The sequence below is a fragment of the Canis aureus genome, chromosome 4 (genome assembly GCF_053574225.1).
Source record: "Canis aureus isolate CA01 chromosome 4, VMU_Caureus_v.1.0, whole genome shotgun sequence".
NCBI classification, from domain to species: Eukaryota; Metazoa; Chordata; class Mammalia; order Carnivora; family Canidae; genus Canis; species Canis aureus.
The window spans coordinates 3,707,255-3,730,487 of record NC_135614.1 but is presented as its reverse complement, the minus strand read 5'-3'; the positions used below and the strand labels follow the sequence as shown (position 1 = coordinate 3,730,487).

At 41.5% G+C, this 23,233-nt stretch overlaps 1 protein-coding gene and 1 long non-coding RNA gene across 3 annotated transcripts in view; one reads left to right on the top strand and one right to left on the bottom strand.

Moving 5' to 3' along the window:
- Positions 1 to 1,399: 1,399 nt before the first annotated feature.
- ZP4 (zona pellucida glycoprotein 4) lies at positions 1,400 to 8,590 on the bottom strand. The gene is made up of 11 exons (XM_077894375.1): positions 8,419 to 8,590; positions 7,881 to 8,171; positions 6,765 to 6,962; positions 5,841 to 6,028; positions 5,274 to 5,371; positions 4,043 to 4,173; positions 3,672 to 3,861; positions 3,448 to 3,595; positions 3,059 to 3,137; positions 1,745 to 1,858; positions 1,400 to 1,549 (listed from the first exon to the last, which is right to left on the bottom strand). The coding sequence occupies exons 1-11, from the start codon at positions 8,588 to 8,590 to the stop codon at positions 1,452 to 1,454; spliced, it is 1,707 nt and encodes a 568-aa protein (XP_077750501.1). The 3' UTR covers positions 1,400 to 1,451.
- LOC144312067 (uncharacterized) overlaps positions 7,030 to 23,233 on the top strand; it is a 41,821-nt gene continuing 25,617 nt past the window's right edge. For both annotated transcript variants that reach the window (XR_013377506.1, XR_013377507.1), the window contains exon 1: positions 7,030 to 7,202. This is a non-coding gene — a long non-coding RNA (uncharacterized LOC144312067). The remainder of the gene's footprint in view (positions 7,203 to 23,233) is intronic.

The window sequence follows — 23,233 nt, the reverse complement described above, 5'->3', positions numbered from 1 at the left end:
GTTCCTGTCACATAAAAAGGACAAAGTGTTCCTGTTAATTAAGGAAATATTCATTCCCTGCTTAGAAACCGTTTGGTATTTAAGTGGCAAGATTAGTGCCTTTTACTTTGCTGAAATATAAAGCTACTTAAGAGTTACTTCCTTTTTTTTAAATTTATTTTTTTTATTGGTGTTCAATTTACCAACATACAGAATAACCCCCCAGTGCCCGTCACCCAATCACTCCCACCCCCCGCCCTCCTCCCCTTCCACCACCCCTAGTTCCTTTCCCAGAGTTAGCTCCTTAGGACAAATGGGGAACTGGTTAACTAGGATTAATTTTAGAACTTCACCGTGAGAGTAGAGACTGCCAGAGTATGGCCAATAGTGTTAGTTACTAGAGTGTTCTTTGAGCAGGATATTTGCCTTGAGGAATTGCTGTTTTTATATCAGTCTTAAGAACTATTAAACTAGGGATTCCCTGGGTGGCGCAGCGGTTTAGCCCTGCCTTTGGCCCAGGGCGCAATCCTGGAGACCCGGGATCGAATCCCACGTCGGGCTCCCGGTGCATGGAGCCTCTCTCTCTCTCTCTCTCTCTCTCTCATAAATAAATAAAAATAATAATAAAAAAAAAACTATTAAACTAGGAAAGTACTTGCTGGTCCGGCCCAAAACTAAGCTTCTGATCAAACCACTTCCAATTGACCAATTCATGATCAGATACTTTGTCACTGTTCTAGACCTTGGTTTGCAGTATGATGCTTAAGATCATAGTCACCTGAGAAATGGTTAGAAATGCAAATTCTTAAGCCTTAGCCCAGACCGACTTAAACTCTGGGGGTGGGGCCAGTAATTGGTTTTCATCAGCCCTCCTTTTGATCCCGATGACACTAGAATTGGAAAACCAGTGGTCTAGAGTATTCCAGACTAGCTCTAGAATAGTTCTATCTTAGTTTTATCTTGTGGAAGAGTTTAGTTCTATACTCCTCTTAAGTTTATAACCCTCTGTATTTAGCTCATATATACTACCTAACTTGTCAACCAACTCTAAATCTACTGAAATGTGTTCTATTCAGAAGCTAGAAGGGCTGGAGTAGAGACCTAGGGTATCATGCTTCTTATTCTATTGCCACACAAAATACTGCCCCGAGCTGGAAAGATGAGATGCCAACAGCAGATAGATTACTTACTTTCTTTTTTTTTTTTTTTTTAAAGATTTATTTATTTATGAGAGAGAGAGAGAGAGAGAGAGAGAGAAAGGCAGAGACACAGGAGGAGGGAGAAGCAGGCTCCATGCAGGGAGCCCGATGTGGGACTTGATCCCAGGACTCCAGGATCGCGCCCTGGGCCAAAGGCAGGCGCTAACCTGCTGAGCCACCCAGGGATCCCCGATTACTTACTTTCAAGTGAGAAGCAGGACACAGGCTATTAGTACAGTCTGGTTTTATTAACACAACTGGAATAATTCATCTCTATTTCCTGATAGCTAAGTAGGACACTAACAAGGCTCCAACGATTAAGGTCCCAGAAAGGCCTGCCATCCACAGAGTTTGAGAGTCTACAGGAAAACCTGAAGGGTAGAAAGATAAGTTAATGTATCCTGAAAGGCTGATGGTCTTTAGTTATAAGAAAAACAAGCTGATCAATTTGAGATTCACATTGGTCATATCAGCAAGGGATAGAAAGTAGGGATGAGGAAGTAGCTTTAGCTTGACTGGTGGTTCATATAAGGGGCTTCCAATAGCTAGTAGAGTCTCCCACTCACTTGAGTATTTATGGAGCTTTTCTGAGTCTTTAGTGGCTCGGAGTAGAATCATGGGACCCTTGCTAGAAATGCTAGCAGTATGGTTCTGAAAATGGATGTTAGAGTTTCTTCTTCCTGTTGGAGAGGAGAGGTAGGAATCAGAATTTTTTGTATACAGTAGGCTAGGAATGGGAGAGTTAGGTCCCTCAATATGTACGACTGTTCCAGGTCTTAGACTTGTCTGAATTTAAATTAACATATCTAAGACTTTGTATCTGACACTGCTACTGCATTTTCACCAGACTTTGGTAATAGAGATTATGGTACTAGACTTTCCCCCAAACTTCCATTCTTCCCTAAAAGAGGTATTGGGACAGTAATGTATTAATACCACGACATTTTCCTAAGCTACAAAGGTAGCTGGTAAAATAGTAAGAGCAAAGCTGTTTGAATCCCATTTCTAATGCCAGTTATAGGACCTTGGAAAAGTCCTTTTTAAAGTTCTGTGGATGGCGGGCCTTTCTGGGACCTTAATCATTGGAGCCTTATTAGTGTCCTACTTAGCTATCAGGAAATGGAGATTAGTTACTCCCATTGTGTTAATAAAGCCAGATTGTACTACCAACCTGTTCCCAGCTTCTCACTTGAAAGAAAGTAGTCTGCTGTTGGCATCTCATCTTTCCAGCTTGGGGCAGTATTTTGCATAGCAATAGAATAGATGTATAGAATATATATGTCATCAGTTCAGTCCTAAATATTTAATGCAGTATTTCATAACTATCCTTACATGACTATGAATCCTTTGTGCCAAAGGTACTTAAAGCTTCAGAGGTCATGAATCCCAATTCAGGGGCTAGACAGGTAAGAATTAGTGGACCAGGTAGGAGTACACACACATTCTAGGAGGACTGGGTCTGACTAGCTGGAGTATCTACTCTGTCTGCAATCATATGACACCTATAGATCTTCAGGCCATGTTGCTAGACATGCCTTCAAGCAGGTTTAAACATCTTGATTTGTGAACTAGCCAGATAAGTGTTTTGTTATACTGAGGAATACGTAAGTCATGAGCAAGTTTAATTCCTTGCTTAGCTTTTTCCATATACATTTTGACAAGGCTGATACTTGAGGATTTATAGCTTATATTTATTTTAAAAGCCTGGAATTCTAGGAAGCTGGTTGTCTGTTTTACTGCATCATAAAACTACCTAAAAGCAGCTTCCTTAGTGAGATGAATCTTTACTTTGAATTATTTGCCTATAGGCTAAAAAAGGTTAGAAGTGGGACTCGAGTACTTCAGGTTTGTCCTTTAGTGTGGACAGCTTGGCTACTCACGCCTGGCAACAGGACAGGTTATCATACAGGACGGTGTTCCAGCAGGCTGGCAGACAGACGCACTACAGTGCAGATACACCTGGGAGCCAATAAAATTCAGATCATGGTGTAGAACCACATCATAAGTCTTCAGACTTATCTCCCTAGGAAGAAGTTATCAGAAAATCTTGACATCCCAAGCTGATATCACAATAACACTAAAGGACTAGAGGCTTTTAGGCAAAGGCCACTCATACCATTGGTATCAATGAAACTTGCAATGAGGCAAAATCTGAGGGTACCAATGGCCAAAATTAAAGGCAGCCCTGGCTGAGGAATGGTAGGATGTGGAAACAGTTCTGAGTTGGTGGGTTCTGAGACCTGCTGAGGAACAGAGGAAAGCACTGTACCGGTCCCCTGAGTGCCCACTTTGTCACCGAGTCTACAAAGCTGAAGGTAAAAATGCTGAAACGCTGGTAGTAAGATGGAAATGGAGGATCCAGGACTTTCTGGACAGGAATCAGCTGCGTCTGATAGTCGTCTCCAGTGTAGGGGCACCTAAGCAAAGATATCTGGCCGTCACGAGGGGCCTCTCTGAGGGACTCCAGCACAGGTGCATGGAAGAGCCGCTTACCCTTTCACTAGCATGAGCCACTGGGGCTGATGCTGTGGGTTTCTGCTGGGTGTGGCCCAACAGTAATGGAGGAGCAGCCCCAGGTGGGGGTCTGTTCTGTGGCGGATAGAGACCTCCACATAAATGGGATCCCGAAGTAGCTTCACCACTGGGTAGTCACCAACAGTGTAGTAGGAACCATAGTGCTTATCTGCAAGAGGCCAAATGGAGTTGAAGCCATTAAAAACAATTAGGAACCTCTAGATGGTTTGAGACAAAACATATACACGAACACCTTAGCAAGGATCTTATTACCAAATTGTCCTCTTAATGCCCAGAAAAGTGATAGGGCTTTAACTAAAAGCCAGATGCTCCAGGCAAGAGAGTCTTACCCTTGGCAATCTTGAGTTCCAGAGTGAGGGGTCCAGGATGGGTCTCAGAATGCGGTGGTGGAAATGTAAACACGTGGACATTAACTGGGAAGGCATTGCTACTTATAGAGTAGCTGCAGCTAACTCGGAGCCTACGAGAAAACAAGATCTTTGTTAGCTAGTGTGGGTGGTAGGATGGACCATGGCATCTTCTAGTTCTCAGATTTTAGGAACCAGGTCATGTGGATTGTTGGACAAGTTTGTAAGTGTGATGGATATGATTCCTAAGCTTGTGGGAGCTAGATCATAGTTGGGAGACCAAGATGTAGTCCAACTCTCAAGTGTTTGGGAGTTGGAATTATAAGAACCATGCAAACAGGGGGATCCCTGGGTGGCGCAGCGGTTTAGCGCCTGCCTTTGGCTGGGGGCGCGATCCTGGAGACCCGGGATCGAATCCCACGTCGGGCTCCCAGGTGCATGGAGCCTGCTTCTCCCTCTGCCTGTGTCTGTGCCTCTCTCTCTCTCTCTCTCTCTCTGTGTGACTATCAAAAAAAAAAAAAAAAAAAAAAAAAAAAAAAAAAAAGAACCATGCAAACAATTGATGTAGCACTGGGAGAAACATGTACTTTCTATAGATGGAGTAGTCAGGGAAGAGCCCACAGGGAGTAGACATGGAGGAGAAGTAGCAACAGAGGTAAGAGTAGGGAGAGCAACAGCTGACAGAACCGAGAACGGAGACCAGAGTTTGTCCTTCTATATAATCTTTAAGGGACCTCTGTCTGGGGTTGGGGGAACAGTGAGGGAGGGATGGAGGGCATCCAAGGAGGTTGGGCTGCAGAGGAAAGTAGGAGGTGTTTCATGCAAGGTTCCTCAGGTTATGTTCATGAGGCCAAGTTTAAGCTATGGCAAGACAATGAAGAAATGTTAAGTGTGCAATCCTCTGAGGTGTTAAGGGGATTCTTTTTGCTATACCATGGACTGTGGAGGTAGAAGGGAGAAGGCAAAAACAAGAAAAAGGAAATCCAGGTAAGTGAAGTTGGAGTCCAGGGAGTTTGGGGCTTAAGTGAACTCAGTGGCAGTGATGCAAGGAGACTTGATCAAATAATGGTCAGTGAAATTGGGTCACCAAGGCAGAAGACAGGTTCTCTTGTCCTGAGAGGTTCTGTGGATTCAGGGCTTACCCTAGAGTTCCTGTTTTATGGAAGGGAAATCATTCCAGTCAAGCAGGGTCAGCTTAACTGAGACCCTTTACCTGAAAATACTGTCACGGGTGATAGAACCATGGCTCCAAGTTCTAACATCTCTAGCTGCAACCAGCTCATTTTCATATACTGTCTGGTCTCCAGTGATCTAGAAGTATGGGGACAGCAGTCAGCAGTGCTACTCAGTTTCAGGCTGCACTTTCTGTTCCCTGAACAGAGGCAAGAGCAGGTGGCATTTAGTAACCTGGGACATTATCACTTCACCTTAGCTCAGGATCAGATAATAGGGGCTTGGAGTACTTGGGAACATGGACAAGGTCAACCAATGTCCCTGCTTACCAGAGCAATGTGGCAAAAAACCTATTTTTCCTCTTATCTATGGCTTGGTAGGAGCGCCAGCCCCTTGTGGGAGCACAGCTGTGATCTTAGTTGCACACCAGGGGAGATTTCTGCTGTCTCAGTGATGAGGCATTATGTCCTAGAGACCATCCTACACATCAGGCAGTGGTCAGCTGTATCCTCCATGGCTAAGATATTCCACCTCTCCCTCCAGTCACTAGGACATTTCTGTCTGACTTTTAGAGTTAGGAACAGACCCCAAGGTGAACTGTTCTTACCCGTCTTCTGGTACCACAGGAGTTAAATGGAAACCAGAATAGGGCAAAAGTGTGTGTTGCCATCACAGGGGTACATTCCACATCATTCCTGAAGGCCAAGCGCACAGAATTCAAGAGAAGTGGGGGTGAGGTCACATTCCGAGACACAGCGATGTAGAAGTAGCCATCTTGGGTACAGTGTGAGGTCACTGAAAAACCAGAGTGGCTGTGCTGAAAGCAGGTCATCCCTCCTGTTATGGAGCCAGTTAGGTATTTAGATAGTTCTGATCCCTCCCCCTGAGAGGCTGGCAGTCCTACTCAGTGGCACCTGTGCAAGTTCAGCTGTCCAGAGCTTAACTGGAGCACTGAACAAGCACCTGGATGAGCCCCTGGGTCTGAATGCTGCCTCTGCCACTTCCTGAGCAACTTTAGGCAAAGCATCTGTCCTTTTTGCTTTAGCTTCATTTATAAGATGGGGATAATAGTACTTGCTTTTACACCTCAGCATTCAGAGCTTAGAATATGGCATTTACATATTTTACATTAGAAAACCTTAAAGTAGGATTTGAGACACACAGAAAGCAGTTTTTTTGTTGTTTTTTTTTGTTTGTTTTTTTTTTTTTTTTTAAAGGAGGCTCTTGAGACACTTAGCCTTTTCCCAACGTGGCTGATGGCTTTAAGTTTCTGTGAATTCATTATTGTTTTGCAAGACTTAGCTTCTTGAGTTCATTGAATATTTTGGTTTCTGGGGAATTGACAAAGCAAGGCTTTAGAAAGTAATCACTTAGGGTCAAGTACTCTAGGATTCACTCATTACTTACGCATTACTTATCTTTAACATTTGTCTTCTGGGGAGTTGGGGAGGAGGGAAGATCACCTTCTCAGGGTTTAGTTGCAAGTTATTGGTACTTTTCTCCAGCTGGTTTCAGAAATGCAGCAACTCACCTGTGTTTCCATAATAACAGAAATTCACCTCCAAATTGTAGCAGCAACCAATCTTCTTGCAGTCTTCTTCAGTGATGGGTGAAGGAACACATGGCAGCCTGTCCCACACTGGGACAAAGTCACACAGATCAGCATTTGGAACATCTAGGGCTCTGTTTTGATCAGGAGAGTAACTCAAGCTAGATAACAAAGTTGGGTCTTAAAAAAAAAATTACAAAGTATTAAAAATTCCATAGATATGTCCTGGTGATCAGGGTAGGTCCCTGTTATGTACTAGCAATTAAGTTGCAGAAAATTAAGTAAATATTAAGTCCCTTGAAATTAGTACTTTGAGAAAAGAGGATACCAGCAAGATCAGTAGAAGCATTGAGGCTCCTTTTTCCTTCAAGCAAAGAATTCTTTCTGTTCTCTAATGGTGCTTCTCCATCTTCGTGTACTGTGAGTTACTGGGGGATCATTCTGAAACTCAAGTTCTGGTACAGCGGGTCTAGTGTGGGGATTGAAATTCTGCATTTTATCAGTGTTACCATTCTGGGTTATATTTTGGGTACAAGGCAGAGGAGAAGAGTGAACTACAGGTTTGAATCTGTTAGGACTTCAAGGTAGGGCTTGTAGGTGGCAAGAACAGATTTGCTGAAGCTGGGGAGTCACACTTCCTGCTGATTCCTCAGTTAAGTGATCAAGTAGCCTCCAGCAGAAGGCTGAGCCCTATTTTCAGGGCAATGTTGCTTCTTGGACACATTTGCCAAGTACCCTTAATAGCTTTAGCTTCCTTCCCTATGCTTCTCAAGACAGAGGAGCTCCTGGGTTTTGGCCAATTCTTGTTTGAATCCCAACTCTGCCACTCACCAGAGCCCACCAGTTGGGGGGGGGGGGCAGCAAAGGCATATCTGGCACTGCTTAGGAGTAGGAGGAGACCTTGAAATACTCTCTACAGTGCCTCATACTGAGTAATCTAACTGCTCAAGCGGTGGTTATCTTAAGGACTGCATGTGCTGGGGAGCTGGAGGATAGTCCTTCATGTCACTGTTGCTGCACAGAGCAGGTAACGAGGCCTAAGAGCACTTCCCAGGGCTGCTCAGCACCACCCAGAACCTGAAAGTTCCCAGCCCTTACCTGGGGGATCCATAGGACACCTGAGCAGCTGTGTCTTTGTAACCATGTTGCGTCCAGCCACATCTGCTCCTTCAACTCCAACCAGCATGACATAGTGGGGGTCCTGGGGAGACACCCCTGATGGTGACACACGGGGTCTCGGCATTTCTGGTGATCGAGTCGTCCTCACCCACTCGGTGACATAGCAGCCATCATAAGAGGCTTCTAACACCATGGAGCTTCCTGGGCCCTCCTTCACCCAGGTACCACAGCCAGAGTCATTCTGCAGCCTGCGTGGCAGCCCGTGGTCATCTGGAGGGCAGCAAGGAACAAGAAGCACAGGTGGTCAGTCCCCACCGTCCTCAGTGCTGGCAAGGGACAGCTAGCTTTGCCGCCAGACCCCGAGGGGCAGCAGCAATAAGAGAGAGGAACAAGAGGGGACTCTGATTCAGGGGAGAAGTTGTATTTTAGATGATTCAATCTGGAGAAGAGGCTGCAGTTTACCAAAGGGGGAAGAGTGTTAGGAGGGGAAGCGACAGGGATAAGCCATCAAACTTACCCCAAGCTATTAGCGTAGGAGTCGCTGTCCCCTGGCTCAGGTTTACAGTGAACCGGAGACCCCGGAGCCCACAGTGGAGCTCACCCAGATCATCTGGTGCCTCAGGCTCAGGGTGGCCGCTCAACGCAAGAGACCAGGGAAAACAGAGCAAGATGATCTGCAGCTGCCGCATAGCGCCACTAGGAGCCTCCACTGGCCCTAAGACCTGCTCAGTCTCCCAGGAACCTGACCTCCCCACGCTCCACGAGGTTTCTTTTTATACAGAAGGAACTGGTTTCAGGTGCACACCTGTATGGCATGCAGGTGGGGCTCCTTCGGAAAGGATGATTCTTCCAGCTTCATTTGCTTGAGGCCATAGTCCGCAGCTGCATCACTTTAAACATTGCAATCCAGGCAATTCCGAGCTCAGGAAAAATATGGGACCTTTTAGCTAAAGAGGCTTCCCCAAAGTTGCTCAATGTAGCACTTATTATAGTAGCTTATTGACTTCAAAAGACCATCCTCTAGAATTTTGCACATTTGGGTATGAATCTGAGCTCTGCCCTTATAAGCTATGCATTCTGGATAAGTTACAACCTTTTGGAAACTCAGTTTTCTTTTCTGTAAAATGGGAATAATATCTCCTAGTAGTAGTGAGGGTTATATGCGATATTCTATGTCAAGTGTGTGGCACAGTGCTTAACCAAAGAGCACTCAGTCAACACTGTTGAGGTCTTTTAAGGACCCCTGTCACCTTTATGGTTCTAAGCTTTCACAAGAAATCATTGGACAATTAGAGCCTGACTTGAAATTTGAGATAAATTTAACCTTGATCCCCGCCCCGCCCCCCCCAAAAAAACCTGATTTAGAGCCTTTCCCTGATCCTAAGAGAGAGTTCCATCACTAGAGTCTTTTCTTGACAAATTCCAAGGCTTTTATTTGCCAGAGTCGTCCTACTGGGTTCCCCAACAGGACCTAAGTGAAAATGTGGATTGCAACATGAATTCCCCAAAGGCATTTTGCCTCTTATGGATATTTCAAAATCTCTCATCACTTGCCTATGTTTTAGACATATTTTCACAAATATATGGGAGTTTCTTATTTGCTTGGTTTCCACATTATTGTTCTCCTCAACATGTTTACATGTTCTGGCCATTGTTTGGGCCATAGCATCAGGCTGGTCCTACAGGCATTCTAAGAGATTGAAGAATGGATAGATATACTCCGCCCTGGTGAAGCAGGAACATGAAAACTGTCCTCAATGGCTTTTCTCAAAATAAGTCTTTGGATTATGTTTAGCCCAATATTTGTCATATGAAAACATTTCCCAAGTCAACAAAAGTGTTAACCAAAGCACTGAGAATGTATACACAGGTATCTCTAATTCTTGTCAACTCATAGAAGAGAACAACTAAGCATATATCTTCTGGGGTAAATTGGATGACTTATTAACCATGTGTTAACAGATAACATTGAAGAAATGCCAGACTCTGCCCTCCTGAGTGGGATGTGGCTTCCTGACATCTTCTCACTGGGTTTGGCCATTGGCCTGACACACCCCATTTACTTGCTCACAGGACTTGGCATGTTGGATTCTAATGGCCTCTTACTTATTTTTCATTGCATCCTGATTGCCTTAGGCATTGTGTACTCCGTGTTCAGTGAGTAAGAATGACCCAGTGAATGTACTTTCATTTAGTGGCCATGTCCTAAGGCTGAGCCCCTTGAAAATGTGGCTCAGACTCATAACCTTTAGGTAGTTTTCCTTCAAGTAACTATATATGTGATTGCAAGTATAAGAAAGGAAGTGATGTGTGTTATATTTCAGGAGTTCAAAGGCCAGTCCCCCTGCTAGACTTACAAATGCTATTCTCTAAAGCAGAGAAAGATCAAGGAGAGTTGCTCTTTTTGCTAATGCTTGGGGGCAGATCTGTGTAGTGGTTATTTGGATTTTGGCAATGAATGAAACTGAATATAAATTCTAAGTCATTATTTCCTAGCTCTGTGACCTCTGTCGGTGAGTTACAACTTTTACGTCTGTGAGATGGGGATAGTAATACTTACCTCAACCAACAGGTATGATTTGATGAAATAAGATAATGTGTGTACAGTGCTTATTACAAAACTTGCTACGTAATTGTTACTTGTCAGAGTGTCAGGAATGTCAACAAGGCCAGTCCATGTACTTGAGATACAAAGGTGAGTTGGGAGGCAGAGAGAAGCAGTGCCAAGCAGTGGCCTCCTTGGATTGATTGGTGGGGAGTCTGAGGAACAGCTTATCCTGGTGGGATTGCATTCTCTGTTGAGGTTGTATGTTTGCATAATTAAGAAAGAACATATAAGTCAGAAACTGATTTAAGACATCTGAAGGTTCACCCAGGCACCCATACTAGACTGGTATACCAGTCACCCCAGTGCCACAGAGGCTCAAGGATGAGTCCCTGGGGAATATGCCAGCAAGGCTGGGATTAGGTGATTTCATGCTTGCTCCTGTGCTAAATCCTCTGAAGACCTGTTCATTCAACTACACCACTCAATTTCAGGAGAGAAAATGCACTGATAGTGTGTGATCCACTTTGAGGATCTCCAAAGTGGGCTGATAACATATCCTATCCCCCTGTTATCTCAAAAGTAATACCCTGGCCCAATTTTGGAAGGGCAAATGCTATTTTCTGTTAGAATCACTTAATCACTTAAAAATAATTTTAGTAGAATTACATACAAAATACAAATCAGCATAATTTGCCGACTTACCAAAAGCCCCATAATTATGGTAACATTCATTTGATTCATATTATACAGGCATATTTGAGGATCCATTTTGTGTCACCTACCAAAGTACTGGGGAGTCCTGCACAGGGGGCTACACTGCCTGTAACAGTTAATTTTATGTATCAATTTGATCATGATATGGAGTGCCCAGATTAAACATAATAATTTCTGGGAGTGTCTTGTGAGGGTGTTTCTAGATGGCATTAGCATTTGAATCTGTGGACTCAGAAGATTGCCCTCCCCAGTGGGGAGGGCATCATCTAATTGGTTGAGGGTGTAAATAGAACAAGCCCCACCACCTCACCACCCCAACCCCTGCTTGAGTTGAGGTATTGATCTTACCCTACTCTTGGACTAGAATCTACACTCTTGACTCCCCTGGTTCTCAGAACTTCAGACTTGTACTGGAATTATGCCACTGGCTTTCAGACAGCAGATCATGGGACTTCTCAGCTACCATAAATATGTGGGCCAATTCTTCATAATCTCTATATAGAGGTATAAAACATGTATAATATTATTCTTTCTGTTTTCCCGGAGAACCTTGGCTAAGACCCTGCCCATTTCTCATCCACTGGTCTGCCAGTGAGGGTCCCTGTAAAAGGAGAGGACAGAGTAGTTTCCACCACTGGGACAAGATAAACTGTGATTTCCAAAACCCTTTTTCAATCAGGGCAGATGTGTTCTGAGTCACATTTGAATGTTTCATTTCAAACCAGAGAACAAGGTTATAGTTATGCAGTTTACTATGTTCCCTTTTTTGGAATATGGGCACACACAGCGATTTTTTTAGAGATTGGTTGCATTTTGATAGTACCAGGGTTGTTACAAAGCTTTCTAGCCTCTTCTTGCATTAGGCATTTACAGTAGTTCCCTTGCTGTGACTGGAGTATATCCTCCTGACTGGAGGGTGAAGTATGGCGTAAATAAAGCCCCAGGAAACTCCCTTCAAGTCTGATAAAGCAATAATCAAAATTACCCCCAAATAGGGTGGAGCGATTAGACCATTGTGTATATTAATCAGTAATTAGGGAGCAATGAGGGAGCACCCAGCTGTTCTCTGCATGTGGTGGAAATTAGGACACTTCTCTTCTGAAGGAAGATGTCAAACTTAATTTACTGTAAGTACTTACATTGTTTTTCTTTTCAACAGGCAAGAATGAAATGTAAGCCCTAGTCAGTTGTGAGGTGATGAGTCCCCTTGCTGGGTCTGTTCCTCCAACTTTCTGTCTCCATCCTGGGCCACACAACCCACCTCCCTAGTGCCCCTCTGCTCTGAGGTTCTCTTGCCTCTCCTCTCCACCCCTGTCTTTGCCACCAGGACCAACGGCCACCAGTAGGAAGAATGATTCTTCCCCTTTCACAGGGAAGAAGGCCTAGCTGAATAGCTTTTTGGACTTTGAGAGGATTGTCAATATATTGATGTTCCTGTCTCTTGAAGTGGAAGAGGAGTTTACAAAAGGGGTAGAAGAAAAAGTTGCTAAAAAAAAAGAGCTGAAATTAAGGTCTTTAGGGTAGGGGTTTACAGGTAAAGTTGCTATTTCTGGTTCACATAGGGTATCAATTGAAATAATGCTCCCTACTCCTTAATTATATTCACCTACTTAAGGGTAAGGCCTCAGTCATATTAGATTAAGGTTCACATTAATGACCTCATTTTAACTTCATTACCTCCATAAAGATCCTATCTTTAACATGTCTTTATTAGGAATAATTCACCTCAAAACACCTTGCAAAACATTGTAAAGCTGCATCAGCCAAACCAGTCTTTGTTTTGGCCTTTTTTTTTCTTTTTCTTTTGGTTGACACGAGAACTCTGTGCATGTGAATGCCTCTGTTTCTTTACTTTTATAATTTTTATTTCCTTATTAAAATTCCTTTTAAAAATCCCCAAAATTGTTTTGGCAAAACTAAAGAGATTTTTATTTTTTATCTGTTTATTGTTTAAAGTTTTAAATTTCTTATTTTTAAATAGAAGGGGGAGGGGCAAAGATAGAGGGAATCTAAAGCATGTTGAATATAGAGCCCAACATGGGGCTGGATCTCATGACCCTGAGATCATGACTTGAGCCAAAATCAAGAGTTGGATGCTTAACTGACTGAACCACCCAGGTGCCCCATAAAAGTTTTAAATTTTAATTCCAGTTGGCTAACATACAGTGTAATATTTGTATGAGGTATACAATATAGTGATTCAGCAATTTCATATATCACCTGGAGCTCATCACAAGTGCATTCTTTAATCCCTATCACCTATTTCACTTATCCCCCCTTCCTTCCCCTTTAGTCACCATTGGTTCTGTATAATTAAGAATCTATTTCTTGATTTGTCTCTCTTTTTATTCCTGTTGATCCTTTGTTTCCTATATTCCACATATGAATGAAATCATATGGTATTTGTCTTTCTCTGACTGACTTACTTCATTCACTAGAGCATAACTAGAGCATAATTCTCTAGATCCATGCATTTTGTTGCAAATGGCAAGATTTCATTCTTGTTTATGGCTGAGTAATATTCCATTGTATATTCCACATATTCTTTATCCACTCATCAGGTGATGGACATTTGGGCTGTTTCCATAATTTGGTTATTGTAGATAATTCTGCTATGAACATTGGGGTGCATGTAACCCTTTTGAATTACTATTTTTGTATTCTTTGAGTAAATGCCTAGTAGCACAATTTCTGGATTACAGAGTAGTTCTATTTTTAACTATTTGAGGAACCTCCATACTATTTTCCAGAGTGATTGCACCAGTTTGCATTCCCACCAACTATGCAAGAGGGTTCTCCTTTCTCCATATCCTTGCCAACACCTGCTGTTTCTTGTGTTGTTGATTTTAGCCATTGTGATAGGTATAGAATAATATCTCATTGTGTTTTTGATTTGCATTTCCCTGATGATGAGTGATGTTGAACATTTTTTCATGTGTCTTTGGCCATCTGGATGTCTTCTTTGGAAAAATGTCTATTCATGTCTTCTGCCCATTTCTTAATTGGATTATTCACTTTTTGTGCCTTGAGTTTTATATGTTCTTTATATATTTCAGATACTAACCATTTACCAGATATGCCATTTACAAAATCTTCTCCCATCCCATAGGTTACCTTTTAGTTTTGTTGATTGTTTCCTTTGCTGTGCAGAATCTTTTTAATTTGATATATTCCCAATAGTTTATTTTTGCTTTTGTTTCCGTTGCCTCAGGAGACACATCTAGGAAGAAGTTGCTATAGCCAATGTCAAAGAGGTTATTGTCTGTGTTCTCCTCTAGAATTTAATGGTTCTAGGTCACACATTTAGGTGTTTAATCCATTTTGAATTAATTTTTGTGTATGGTAAAAGAAAGTGATCCAGTTTCATTATTTTGCATGTTGCTATCCAGTTTTCCCAACACGATTTATTTATTTTTTTTTAATTTTTATTTATTTATGATAGTCACACAGAGAGAGAGAGAGAGAGAGGCAGAGACATAGGCAGAGGGAGAAGCAGGCTCCATGCACAGGAAGCCCAATGTGGGATTCGATCCCGGGTCTCCAGGATCGCGCCCTGGGCCAAAGGCAGGCGCTAAACCGCTGCGCCACCCAGAGATCCCAACACGATTTATTGAAGAGACTATCATTTTCTCATTGGATATTCTTTCTTGCTTTATTGAAGATTTATTGACAATATAGTTATAGGTTCATTTCTGCATTTTCTGTTCTATCAATCTATGTGTCTATTTTTCTGCCAGTATCAAACTGTTTTGATTACTGCAGCTTCATAATATAACTTGAAGTCCAGACTTGTGGACTCTAGATTTGTGTGTTTTCCATTTTCCAAGATTACTCTGGCTATTTGGGGCTTTTTTGTAGTTTCATACAAATTTTAGGATTGTTCTAGTTCTGTGAAAAATGCTGTTGGTATTTTGATAGGTATTGCATTATTTTATTTTTTTAAGATTATTTATTTATCTATTCATGAGAGAGAGAGAGAGAGAGGCAGAGACATAGACAAAGGGAGAAGCAGGCTCCATGCAGGGAGCCTGATGTGGGACTTGATCCAGGGATTCTGGGATCATGCCCTGAGCCAAAGGCAGACACTCAACCACTGAGCCACCCAAGCGTCCCAATAGGGATTGCATTAAATATGTAGATTGCTTTGGGCAGTATGGACATTTTAACAGTATTTGTTCTTCCAATTCATGAGCATAGAATATCTTTTCACTTCTTTGTGTCATCTTCAGTTTTTTTTCATCCCTGTTTTATAGTTTTAAGAATACAGGTCTTTTACCTCTTGGTGTTTTTTTTTATTATTATTTTTATTATTCCTAGGTATTTTTATTATTTTTGGTGCTATTATAAAGGGGATTGTTTTCTTAATTTCTCTTTCTGCTGCTTCATTATTGGCATATAGAAATGCACCAGATTTCTGTACATTGATTTTGTATCCTGCAACTTTACTAAATTTATCAGTTCTAGCAGATTTTTGGTGGGTTTTCTATATATGGTATCTTTCATCTGCAAATAGTGAAAGTTATACTTCTTCCTTACCAATTTGGATAATTTTATTGCTTTTTGTTGTCTGCTGTGGCTAGGGGTGCCAGTACTATGTTGAATAGAAGTGGAAAGAATGGACATCCTTGTCTTATTCCTGATCTTAGAGGAAAAGCTTTCAGTTTTTCCCCACTAAGGATGATGTAGCTGTGGGGTTTTCATGTATGGCCTTTATTATGTTGAGGTATGTTCCCTCTAAACCTACTTTGTTGAGGGTTTTTATCATGAATGTTGTTGTACTGCCAAATGCCTTTTCTGCATCTGTTGAGATGATCATATGGTGCTTATCCTTTCTCTCATTGATGTGATATATCATGTTGATTGATTTGAGAATATTGAACCACCCTTACAGCTCAAGAGTAGATCTCATTTGATCTTGGTGAATGACTTTTTTAATGTATTGTTGAATTCTGATTGCTAGTATTTTGTTGAGGATTTTTTGCATATATGTTCATCAAAGATATTGGCCTGTAGTTCTCTTTTTTACTATCTTTGTCTGGTTTTGGTATCAGGGTAATGCTGACATCATAGAATGAATTTGGAGGTTATCCTTCTAAACTACAGGGATTTTAAAAATTCCTTTTTTTTTTTTAGAGGAAAGGGATCAGTAATGCACACCATGGCTGAGTTGGTTGGTACCAATGGGTTGTTTCAGTTTAGAGAGCAGAGCAGACCTGGTGAGCCAGGAGAGCTGAAGGATAGAAAATTTAGGAGGAAAGGTAGAAGCCATGCCTTTTGTCATTGCAATTGCTCTCAGCTAACTGGAGTTGATTGGGTAATTAGTTTGCAAATGTTGTGTTTGATGCTATCTTATATATTTATATTTCTTACATTCTACCCCAACTTGTAACCAGGATATAGCCTTGTTTTTCTAACTAGGATATAGCCTTGCTTTTCTAACCAAGTGCCTTTATGTACATGGTTTCCTCTTCATCTGATGACTATGGTCTCATCTCTGTTGGACCAGTTCCCTACTTTTACTTTGAGCAAACATTCTCCAAAGACTTGTCCCCAGACCAGCAAAGTTAGCCTCAGCTTAAGATTGAATGAGAAGTATAAATTTGGGGGCCTTACTCAAGATCTGGTGAATCAGAAACTCTGAGATGGAGACTAGTAGTATATAGTTAAATCTTCCAGGTGGTTTTGATGTATATTCAGGTTTGGGAGCCAGGGCCTTAGGGTAGTATTTTCCAGGTTCTCTTCTCCATGAGGCATTTCCTGATCCCCAAACTGGAGGTAATTTCCTCTTAATTTGATTTCTAGTGCTCTCTGTATTCTTCTAGGGACAGCTATGATCCAGTATTCTACTTTCCTTCATGGATGGTAAGGTCCTTGAAGGCCATGTCATCTCACCTTTGAATTCCCCACATGATCTGCCCATGTGCTCAGACAGTATTTTTGAGATGAATGAACTCTGAGTATGCATGTATGTATGTATGTATGTATGTGTGTATTTATTTATTTAAATCCTGTGTATTTAAATGGTTCGTAGCATGCTTTAGAGAGGAGCCAGTTTTGCAATGGCCTACTTTGTATTTGCCACCAGCCATTTTGTGCTTACCTCAGCATGTGAGTGAAACTTCCTGTTATCTTCAGGTTAAGATGCAGGCTCCTTGGAATGGCCCCCAAATCTTCCACAATCATGTCCTTACTCAGAGGTCCAGGGCAGCCTCTTTCCACCCACTGGCTGGACAAATGAAATTCCTCTGAGGATTCCTAAACCTATTCTGATCTCTCCTACCCTGTGCTGTGTGCCATGTGCTGTTTTCTCTTCTGGAACACCCTCTCTTGCTTTGTGGGCTTGTTCACTCCTGCTTGGCTTACTTTAACTTATGTCATTGCATTTTTTAAAAAATTATTTATTTTTTATTTGAAAGAAAGAGTGAGAGTACACACACAGAAGTGACGGGAGGGACAGAGGCAGAAGGAGAGAGAAAATCTCAAGCAGGCTCCCCAGGGAGTGCGGAGCCCAGTGTGGGCCTTGATCCATCCCAGGACCCTGAGATCATGACCTGAGCCAAAATCAAGAGTTGGATACTCAATCAACTGAGCCACCCAGGTGCCTTCTTATTGCGTCTTATTCTTTAAAATGTCTGGCTGAGGCATCACCTCCTCTGGAAATCCTTTTTTGATCATTGGCCCCCGGGTTAGGTTGGGGGCTGTGTCCTTGCACTCCTACAGAGCTTCTTAGTGCATCTTGTTACCCCCTCTATCTGGGGCCTTCTTGGCCACAGGGTCTTTGACTGCAGGATGCGTCCCTTCTAGCTCAGTTCCTTCAACACAGCAAGGCCTCAATAAGTAATTCCAGAATGGGCAGATAATGTTCTGGGAATGAGGCTTAAAGAAAATGTAAATAACCTGTTGAATGCCCTTCCTACCCTCTTCCATCTGTCTGTCCTGCATTCTACACTTCTGACTAGCAGTCCTGTTTGCATTCAGTTAAACAGAGTTTACTTTCTTTACAACCTTCCCTGGAGGTGGGACTACTTCAGTGATTTTGCCAAAGCATATTTGTGCATATACAAAAATATATCTTGGAGAAGAGCAGCTGCTACCTGGGTTCATTTCATTCTAAGTAAATATAAATGGAAGCATATTTTTTTTTCTGTTAAGATCTTTTTATCCAACCTGAACACTAATAAATCAAGTCATATAATTAGTATTCTTGGGAATCAATCATGTTAATTCATGAGGTACCTGGGTGGCTCAGTCAGTTGAACATCCGACTCTGGATTTTGGATCAGGTCATAATCTCAGGGTCGTGGGATGGAGTCCGTGTCAGGCTCCACATTGGGTAGGTATGGAGCCTGCTTAAGATTTTCTCTCTCTCTCCCTCTCCCTGTCTGCCCCCCAACTCATGTGTGTATACTCTCTTTCACTCTTCTCTCCCTCTCTCTCTCTCTTTCTCTCTCAAAGAATGCTAATTCCATTTTATGTATAAGTAGCAACTAAAATTCACTGAGCCTCAACTCTGGATCAGATATTTTCCTAGATCCTGGAAATGAAAATCAGCTTTCTCCTGCCCTCATTTTCTGGTTCTCTTTTTCATCAGACATACTCTCTGCCACACTTGTGGGTCTAGTAGTAATTAAAAGGTATTCAGTCTCATGGAATTTACATATAAGATGCTTTCTGAACAATTAATCATACATGGATTCCTATGCCTACCCCAGTATCTGGCAATGGATACTTGAAGAATAAATAAATGAATAAAACTATAAAATCGTGGATAAACCAATTTCAAATGTTTCTATACATTTCACTTAACAACTAGTAGCTGGTTTTATCAGTGCATGTGACTTTGGGGCTGACAAGCATTCCGGAGAATGCCTCCAATATGCATCTTCTTCATGTATTTCTTACTCTCCTCCTTTTCCTTTCTTCCTTCATGTGGCAAGATGAGTTATTGGTTCGAATCCAAGCTAGTACACCTATCTAAGGTTGCTTTTTAAATTTCCTCTCAAACTTCAAAGCCCTGGTTTTACAGAGCCATCTGATTTCCTTGATAATAGTAAAATTTTAAGTATGGCTCCTCTAAATTCAGCAGGATCCTATGAACAAGTAGCTTTTGGGCTGCTGTCTCTGACTGGGGGATCCACAGGTTCTGAAGGCCAAGGGGGCTGCCCTTGTGAGTGTCCCCTGGAAGCTGACTGCAGACTCACCAAGTGCTCTCTGGTGGAGGACACACAATCCCTCTTCATTCCCTTACCTCCACTCTTAGTAATACTTTGCACAGCTATATTACAAAAATTTCTCCAGAGCTGATGAAAATCATTGCAAGGACAAATTGAGGTAACAGCTGGAGAAAGATTGTTTGTGGATCAGAGATGCAAATTGGCCATGGCATTGGGTAATAAATGACTCAAATCTGTGTAAGAGGCTGGGGTCATGCTTATTCCAGCCCTGTGCACCACACTGGTGAGAGATAGACTCTGGCATGGATTTATCATGGAGTATATTAAAAATGTCATTAGTGAAAAATTAATATTACAAAACATTTTATAAGGGCTGAAGCAATCATCTCAATTTAATAACACAAGACAGTTCCCATAAATACCCTTTATTTTTTCCTCAAGCAGAAAATGAGGAACGTGTCAGGATTATCAGATTCCCTCTCTCTTTCCAAATTGCAAACTGCAATTGTTGATCATTTCATTTCTTTTTTCTTAAGTTGGGTCATGTTGTTGGCTTGTGTTGTGTGACAGGTCATGCCTTCCTTTGATTTAAAAACACAGAAGACTCATGGCCTTTGGAGGTAATGGAATTGCTTCTCATTGGTTGAAAATCATAAGCTTTGAAGATGGATTTTTAGGGAGACTTTTTCTTGCTATAAGTACTGAGCTGTGTTTATATCCTCCTCTCCTGTGCTTTGAAGAAGGAAAAAGAAGACATTTTGAGGAAGCTCATAGCTTAACAGCAAAAGGCTTAGAAGTTAAGCAACATTTCCAAAGATACCTCCTTGGAATTCTGGCACTTCCACAAAGTAGCCAAGGAAATGATCTCACTGGCCTCATTTAAACTTTCTCCTCGAGTGAGCATCTACAGAGACCCTTGAACAATGTAGGGATTAGGAATGCTGACCCCATACAGAGTCAAAAATCCATGTATAAATTTTGAGTCCCTCAAAACTATTGCCTATTGTTGACCAGAAACCTTACTGATAACAGTCAGTTAATACAATATTTATATGTCCTATATTATATTCTTACAATAAAGTAAGCTAGAGAAAATAAAATGTTAAGAAACTCATAAGAGAAAATACATTTACAGTTCTGTAGTGTATTTCTTGAAAAAAATCTGCAAATAAGTAGACCTGCACAGTTCAAACCTATGTTGTTCAAGGGACAACTGTATGATATGCTAAAATTATGCTAGGAATTGAATGGAGTGATAATAATAATAAAACTCAAAGGAACAAATCTGAATTAAAAAACATTTTTTTAAAGATTTTATTTATTTATTCATGAGAGACATACAGAGAGAGGCAGAGACATAGGCAGAGGGAGTAGTAGGCTCCCTGCAATGAGCTGGATGCAGGACGTGAATCTTGGACCCCAGGGATCACGCCCTGAGCCTAAGGCAGATGCTCAAATGCTGAGCCACCCAGGTGTCCCCAAATCTGAAGTTTTAAACAGTAAAGAAAATCTCAGACTTACATACTGAAAGCAATTTTAAAGATCTTATATTTTTTTATGTAAGAGAATGCAAGATTGTTGGTTTTGCCCAGAGTGGTTGGGAGTAGTTGAGAATTGGAATGAGAAACTAGGACTTTTGGGACACCTGGGTGGCTCAGCAATTGAGCGTCTGCCTTTGGCTCTGGTTCTGATCCCAGGATCCTGGGATCAAGGACCACATCAGGCTCCCTACAGAAAGCCTGCTTTTCCTTCTGTTTATGTCTCTGCCTCTCTCTCTCTGTGTCTCTCATGAATAAATAAATAAAATCTTACCAAAAAAAGGTAGGACTTTCAGTTATATAGAGTAAGAGTTCAGAGCTCAGATGGGAGTCAAGGCAAACCTAGTGAAGCAATGAATAAATAATGCAAAAAATTCTAAAACAATAACACGAGACGTTATATAACCAAGCAAAAAAACATGTGACACTAGCAGAAGGAGTGAGGACTTCAGAGCAAGAGGAGGCCAGTGACATTGGAACTGAAGCTGTCCAGAGGTGGAATTTGAGTTCTTGTTAAGGATGATCTGGTGGGGAAGGGTAGATGGTAAGGAAGGAGGCTAGTCTAGATTTGATGAATGAGCAAACCAGTGAAAATTCAATGACTAAAACCATGAATGAACACTTAGAACAGGAAATCAATGAGATATAGGTGGGAGACAATAAAGGTCTATGCTCAGTGGAGCAGGTCTCTGTTGCGAGATAAATTTGACAGAAGATGTGGCTTTAGCACCTCTCATGTGCCTTGCATTGAGAGTAAATGTACAGGGTGAATAATTTAGTTCTGAAGATGTTTACATTTGAATGTCAGATCTGGAACCAGAATCCAGCTCTCCTAAACCTAAGCCTAAGGACTTTTCCATGGAAGCAAATGTCTTCCTCCTGCTCTGTCCTCTGGTGGTGCGTCCATATGCATTTTCTTCTGTGTAGTTCAAAGACCTGTATTCTTGCTTGCCAAGTTAGATAAGGAATCTGGATGTTGTCTCAGCTTGGGACATCAATTAATTAGGAGAAAAACATATTTAAAAGGGAAACCCCAAGATGACAGTGATGATGATTGGTGTTGTGGATAGCACAAAGGGGTCAGTGTGTGGGAGGGAAGGAGAAGTAAATACTATAGAAATAAATTGCTTCAGGGAAGGAATTCTTCAGGCCTCCTATTTTATCTACATGCTAATAAGACTTTCCCCTGAAACAGTAAAGAATTCACTTTGGTTAGAAATTCCAAGTTTTTTCCCAAGTGATCAGGCTGATTGCTCATGTTCCCCCTATCCCATCTGTAGCTTTCTTCTCTGCTGCTAAATGATGTGGCAAATTGACATTTCTTCAACAGCACAGGAAAAAAACAAAACGAACAACCCCCCCCCCAAAAAAAAGCCCGACAACTTGTTTTTTATTTATGCACTGCATTTTCATGCTCTGGGGCATACATAATTTAGCAGAGACTTGAAATGAAGGAGAAAGCATTCAAAGTCATGTGGGGATTTGATAATACCATTGGATTCAAAGTTATTTGTATGATTTGGAAATAATTAATTTTCTAAACCTCCTTTGTTTCCAAACAGAGGTTATTCATCTATAGGTGTGCAAGTGACCCCTTGACAGTAAATGAAGCCCTCAGAGTGTGGGATTTTGGCCAGGTATTTGCTAATTCAAACCAGGCATTAAATGTCATTCCAGTTCAGTGTCCCAAAGGGAGCAGAAGCCATTGCAACAGCCTGTCTTCCAGGGAAGGAAAAAAATTTAGCTTGGGTTTGTAGAGACCTGGGTCCTAATTCCAGCAGATTATTCTATGTACAATGTCTTCATCCTTGGACTTGCTATCCTAGGGCTTGCATGTCAGAGTTGTCAACTCAAGTGTTGCTAAATGCATGATAAGCTAGTTGTGGGATCTTGTATGTTTGCCTCTCTGGGTGTCAGTTTTCTCTGCTGGGAGATAAAAGTATCTTTATTGGTCATTGTTACTGCACTGAAATCCTAGATTTAGGCCTTTTGAGACTGGAGCTTATTTTATTTAATTTTTTTTTTGACTCAGTCTGATAAAACTGTTAGCTGTGGCATGTGACGTGTGAATTGAAAGGTCTTCCTAATGATTTTGCTCATGATGAAAATTCTGAGTAAGGCAACCTCTAATTTTAAAAAATTATATGTAGATAGCTATGAATTATTACATGTAAGAGATAATACTAAGACCTGTGAAGTAAAATATTATTTAAAAAATGAACAGTTTTCCATTGAATGTATGTCAGGTCACATTACCTTGATCCATTCAGCTTTATTTCTAATTCTAAAAATTAGTCAAAATGGAGGATTTTAACATCTAGAAACTACATTTGTATCTTTTTTTTTCTCTCTCTCTCC